This window comes from Centruroides sculpturatus, unplaced genomic scaffold (genome assembly GCF_000671375.1).
Source record: "Centruroides sculpturatus isolate CEXI.00-Female unplaced genomic scaffold, Cexi_2.0 scaffold77, whole genome shotgun sequence".
Lineage (NCBI taxonomy): Eukaryota > Metazoa > Arthropoda > Arachnida > Scorpiones > Buthidae > Centruroides > Centruroides sculpturatus.
In genome coordinates, this window is record NW_019384320.1 from 98636 (window position 1) to 105524 (window position 6889).

Sequence of the window (6889 nt, forward strand, 5' to 3'; positions counted from 1 at the left end):
TATTAAAGAAAGTCGACGGCCCGACCAATCAACGACAGGACTATCGATTTAATAATATTTGTTAACTTTGTTTATTCGTCATATAAATTCAAATAACGTTACAACAATCGCTTCAAAATTTTACTTTACTTTTACTGTTAAAATATTCATTTTTTAAAACTTCTATTTTATTTAATAATTCAGCTTTAACTTTGATTTCGTTGTGCAATAAAGTGTAGATCATATTCTTTTCGGTCAATAACCCCTTAGTAGAAATAAATATTTTTAGATATTTAATTACATTTAGATATAAAAATAAAGATAATTAAAATTACAAACATTTAATTGATTTGTTTTCATTGTAATTAAACGATATGTCTCATTAAAATTTCTTAATATCTCCAGGTTTTTCTCTCTTCCTGTTAGCAAATGGTAAAATTCGTCTTGAATTATTTCATTTTCAAACATTTTAGAATTTTGCGCCATTTTTTTCATTTGTATCTGGTGTGTATATTCTAAAAGACGTTTATTTACTTCTTCCAATTCATGTTTACGTTCATTTATTTCCTATGGTAAAGAATTTCAAAATAATTAAAAGATTCTTTATTATGTGAAGAAAATTTGAAATTTCTTGTAGGAATATTCATTTATATTAAACTTGTGTTGTGAAAAAGTAAGCTCTAGTTATTGATTGTTGAGTAGTTAACCAGCTTATGGCCGATGCAGATAAGGAAAAAGACGAATAATGCGGGGATTGAAGATAGGGCATTTCCCGCGCAGTCAAGCACGTCAATGTGTTCCATATGCAGAGCCATGAAAAGGCAGTTGCAGAGGGGGTAGAGCAGAGGAGACACGGGTAGAGTGAAACGAGATGTTGGGGTGATAAAATTCAAAATTTGTTACATGGACAAACTAATAAATTCATAGAAATTCACACAAAAGGAGAAGGAAGTAAGAAGGTAGAGAAAGAAACTTCTGCTTTTTTTGGTAGACGAAGAACCGAGGAGTAGGAAGATTCCTTTTAGTGGAATTGGATTGAGCTTCCAAATGTATTTTCTGTACATAAGTCTAGTAAAGATTATTGTTCTATTATATTGGTGTGGTCTTTGTGAGACAACGAACGTACAGGAGAATCCATGGTTACAGGTTTGATTTCTACAAACATTTAATAACATAAAATACCCGAATTATCTTCCATTGATCTGTATTCTCGGGATTAATAATATTATCTTCTAATGAATCCAAATATGATCGTCCCTCTTCCATCGTGATATAATCATCTTTTAAGTGCCTTATGAGTTCTTTCTCGGATTCTTTATTTACATGTAAAACTTCGANACATTTGTAACTGATGTTTTATGTTATTTTTCTCATTTTCTAGTTTTTACAATTATCTTTAACTATTCAATTGAGTTTTCAAGTAGCTTGAAAACCTCAGCATTTATCTGTAATATATATTGTCTTTCTCCATATGAATATATTCTAATAAATAATACCATATTACACAATTTTACTGTTTTTAATAATATTAACTAATCTGTATTATTTTTTATTATGTTTTCTTCTTTCTGAACGTATAATAATAGCGAACATTATATATAAATGATTTTAAACATTTGCTAATTAAAATTATTTGTATTTAACGTTTTCTGCTTTTTACGAAATAAATGAATAATAATTTTACTTGAGATTAATAATTATAATTGAGCATTTGTTAGAGTTTTTAATGAAAACATCTATGACAAACTGTAACTCAATACAAACAAAATGTNAACATTTGCTAATTAAAATTATTTGTATTTAACGTTTTCTGCTTTTTACGAAATAAATGAATAATAATTTTACTTGAGATTAATAATTATAATTGAGCATTTGTTAGAGTTTTTAATGAAAACATCTATGGCAAACTGTAACTCAATACAAACAAAATGTAATGTTTCTCAGTAGCACGTTATAGCTTTCAGGGTTTCATGCAATTGCTTTTTTGTTCACAGGATAATATTTTTATCACAATAAAATATTCTGTTTTAATAAAGCAACTGTTAATTAAGTTAGGCCTATATTCTGAACTTACAAAATACTTTCACTGGATTTTAGACCATTTGCCTTATTTAAAATTTAAACATTTCTTATTATTTGATGCAGGATAATTTTGAAAAATGATAATTTATGTTGAATAAAATTATAGGAAACGATTATATATAATTGTTAAATTCTTGTATTTCTGAAATATAAAGTTTATAATATAATTTTTAGAAATTATTAATTTAAAAGAACTAAAGTCGTTTTAAATGTTAAGATATTTAACAAATATAACAAGTTTAATCATAATTGAATAATTAAATAAATGCAATTAATTCTAAATTGCAACTAAGATCCTCACTACAAATGATCAATTCTTCTTAGAATGATAAATATATTTAATATCCGCTTATTTTAGTGGCGGCATNATATTTCAGTATGTTGTTCATGTTAATTACGTAATAAATGTTAGAGTCATGCATAAATTGCATAAGTGATTCGTTAAAGCGAAGTATTATTTCCTATGGGTTTATGGCATGGCTTAATTGTAAGCAGCCATATATTTCAATAAACTTGAAAACATGGCAATCGAGAGGAGGAAAGCTGAAATTTTTCCCTAGATTCGAAGAAATGTCAGGGGCCCCGTAATGATTCCTACTCCTATAAAATTTACGTTATTTTTATTAATTAACAGAAAATAAAATATTTAAAACTGCTTTTTATTAATAAATAAACATTCTATGTATTTCATTTATTTAAAAAACAAAAGGCTAAAGAGATCCGCTAAGAAGCAAAAGAGACACGGTTAATCTTTCGATAGCCTTGCTCGAAAATACACGACTGAGAAAACTCTGGTAAAATCGGGAATAATTTCGGGCAAATATTCCTAAGAGAAGACATAAATGTGTTTCCTCTTAATGAGGAATCTTCTATCGGTGGAAAAGAATACGTTTCCTTAGTGAGAGAGGACCTTCAAGGGACGAGTGGATAAAACCACTAAACACTGGTAGTTGTCGTGGTTATTTCCAGTTTTCTTCACGTGTCTAACACCTGAATAGGAAACAGTATCCCATAGAAACTCCTTCCGGGAACTACCACCCTTGGCAGATCGTCCAATCCCGTTGTGAAAGACGTATATTCACATTTCGATCCGGAGGAATCTATGCTGGAATTCAACGAGGAGATATTTCTGAGTCTCCTCGTCGAATTTTATAAATCTCGAAATCCATAGAATACAAATATTAATTAATTTTAGTGAGGGATCTCTTTCCAAATTCGTCAGTTCTCGGAATCATCCGAAAAACAATTTCAGAAAAGATGGACTTTTGTGGAATTTCATTAGACGTACAGTACTTAGACGTACAGTACATGAATCAAATATCCACATTGAATGGGAATTTAAAAATAAAAAATAAGTAAAAAACAAATGTATTCTTACTCGATTGTCTTGATAATTTGCCATAATTGCATCCCGGGATTGAGAAACTTTAATCTGTTGTTCTTGTAACTTCATAAAATGATGTCTTTTCAATTCTTTGACATTTTTACTATTTTTCAATTTATTTGATATACTTTCCGCTTCATTTTTGGCATTTTGTAACTTTAAAATAATAAAATTTAGTAAGTATAATTATATAACTAGTGCGTTTTAAGTAATTGTATTATAAATGTAGCAAATAAGTGTAATAAGTGTATTGATGAATGACGCTGGATGGACGAAGCCATTAAGGCTTGGGCCTACTGGCTGATTACATTACGATTCTGGGGGCTGATTACATTACGAGATCGAATCTGGCCTCTTCCTTGTGGGCTTGGCTAAATTCATCGTTTATTAAAAAGGCTCTGTTAGTACCCTGGTAAGTGTAGCGTAGTAAATATTATAAGTATAACATTGAAAGTATTATGATTACAATGTCTTAGGTAAGCATTTATAGTATTTGACTGCATACCTCTATGGGAGACCAGCAGAGGCGGATCTAATTTTTTTGGGGCCTAGGGCTTTATTGAAGTCCAATTGGTCCCCATTTTTTTAATACAAATAATACTATAAATTATTGTTATATTTTGTGAGTTATACTCGGTTCACACTGGTGGCTGTGTACTATGCCGGACCAAAGTCAAGGCATAGCAACCAAAACAAAACTAAAATTAAATAAGTGTGTCAGTGTGTTTGTCTGTATTCAGGAATTTCCTAACAATGTGTCATGTATTCAATATAGTGGCCTTCTGTAGTGTGATGTATGTATTTCTACTCAATTGTAATGTTCCCAGGCTATTGTGTAGTTTGTGTAGTATCACACCTGTACAGGAGAGAACAACAGGTACGTACTGTACAATAAGCACCCTATCCATCCTCCACAGATGCCTTATTTCCTGGGCGAGTTCTGTGTACTTGCTAATTTTTTCAATGCATGTGTTTCGTACATTGTGAGTGTTTGGAATGGCTATGTCTATAATGTATGTGATTTTATTGTGTTTGTCAATGAGTGTGATGTCTGCTCTGTTGTGGTAAATTGTTTTATCTGTGATTATGGCTCTGTTGTAGTAATATTTTGTGCATGTTGTTTTCCAATCCTCTCTGTGAAATATATTTGTATGGTTTGTGGATATCTAATAATTTGTGTTTCTTTGTATTATATTTACTACTTGATTATGTCTGTGTAAATAATCTGTCTGTGCCAAGAGCTTGCAACCAGAAGTGATGTGTTGTATNTAAGTATTTATTCTTTTCATCAGTACTTATCTGAAATTTAAAATGTATAGGTACTGTACGTCATCACTCGTATTACAAAATTTCAGTACATTATTTACAGCCCATTCAAATTAATGTCAATTAAACACGCCAATTAATTCAAAGTTGTTCGCTAATGACCGAGCGGATAAAACCAATGACCGCTGACTACTGTACACTGATAGTTGGGCGTGGGTTCGCTCCCGACCAACAGACTAACCAAGTGGAATTTTTGGATTTTCTTCGCATAAATAGACGCCAGTTTATCATAGAAAACCTTCTTTGGAGACACCCACGCTTCGGAGATGCCAATCTGTTGCATTCTATTAATCTAATCCCGTAATACGAAATTTTAAATCAACTTTTAAGATGAGTTTAGTTTATTCTATCGATCTTAAAAATTCCAGCTTTTAAAGTAATTATTTTATAAAATATTACAAGAATTATCTCACTGATAGATAGTTAAAGTCTGTCAGTAAGCTGCCTACAGCTTTGAAGAACTCGGAATCGAAATAGGGCGAATACTCCAAGAAATTTTGGAGGGAGTTGGTCTGTCTCGAATATGTCGGGCCCCGTCCCACACCATCCAGTCGAATTCCCGATAGGCGTGGTTAAAAAAGCCCTCTCAGAACTCAAAGGTAGGTCTGNAAAATATACTTTCGTCTATGAAGACATAACCAATTAAAGAAGTTTATAACTTATAAAATACCACTTATTTAAAATAGTTTATTTATATTACGTGTAATTTCATCTTAATTAATAATTAAATTTGTTTATTCATGAAATTAACTAATCAAATTATGTATTTATTCTTTTCATCATTACTTATCTGAAATTTAAAATGTATAGGTACTGTACGTCATCACTCGTATTACAAAATTTCAGTACATTATTTACAGCCCATTCAAATTAATGTCAACTAAACACGCCAATTAATTCAAAGTTGTTTACTAATGACCGAGCGGATAAAACCAATGACCGCTGACTACTGAACACTGATAGTTGGATGTGGGTTCGCTCCCGACTAACAGACTAACCAAGTGGAATTTTTGGATTTTCTTCGCATAAATAGACGCCAGTTTATCATAGAAAACCCTCTTTGGAGGCACTCAGGCTTCGGAGATGCCCATCTGTTGCATTCTATTAATCTAATCCCGTAATACGAAATTTTAAATCAACTTTTAAGATGAGTTTAGTTTATTCTATCGATCTTAAAAATTTCAGCTTTTAAAGTAATTATTTTATAAAATATTATAAGAATTATCTCATAAATAGACGCCAGTTTATCATAGAAAACCCTCTTTGGAGGCACTCACGCTTCGGAGATGCCCATCTGTTGCATTCTATTAATCTAATCCCGTAATACGAAATTTTAAATCAACTTTTAAGATGAGTTTGGTTTATTCTATCGATCTTAAATATTTCAACTTTTAAAGTAATTATTTTATGAAATATTACAAGAAATATCTCACTGATAGATAGTTAAAGTCTGTCAGTAAGCTGCCTATAGCTTTGAAGAACTCGGAATCGAAATAGGGCGAATACTCCAAGATCTTTTGGAGGGAGTTGGTCTGTCTCGAATATGTCGGGCCCCGTCCCACACCATCCAATCGAATTCCCGATAGGCGTGGTTAAAAAGGCCCTCTCAGAACCCAAAGGTAGGTAAGAGTCAAATGAAAAAATATATATCAGTTGAATTTTAAAATTTATAGATTTTAGATCACACAAATCAACCTATTTTTACTGCATTTCCTTGACATTCTATCGAATATAAATTATAATTTACATTAGAGTATGTTCGATTTAATCATTATGTTAAGAATTAAAAAGAAACATCTATAGAAATACTGGATAAATATAGAACAAATTAATAAAATATTTTTAAAACGTCTTACATTTTACTTCGTTCAGAAGCTTATAAATTAGGTTAATAATACACTTGTCCTCAATAATCGCAAATATTTTGTTACGTAAAACAATATTTTGTCTATTGTTAACAATTTTTGTTACCGTAGAAGGATTTGATATTTATTGGAAAAATAAATTATAATTTCTCAAAACTTTACTTTAAAAATTCCCTATGACATTTCGAAAAATATCAAAGATCATCCACTATAACAAATAAAAATTATTAAAAAAATATTTTACAAAGTGCAA

The 6889-nt window shown here is 30.6% G+C and overlaps 1 protein-coding gene across 1 annotated transcript; it reads right to left on the minus strand.

Annotated features, from left to right (window-relative positions):
• Positions 1 to 81: 81 nt before the first annotated feature.
• On the minus strand, positions 82 to 1305 carry LOC111625072. Its single transcript, XM_023368105.1, has 3 exons — positions 1162 to 1305; positions 319 to 546; positions 82 to 244 (listed from the first exon to the last, which is right to left on the minus strand). The coding sequence occupies exons 1-3, from the start codon at positions 1243 to 1245 to the stop codon at positions 113 to 115; spliced, it is 444 nt and encodes a 147-aa protein (XP_023223873.1). The 5' UTR covers positions 1246 to 1305; the 3' UTR covers positions 82 to 112.
• Between the last annotated feature and the right edge of the window lie 5584 nt (positions 1306 to 6889).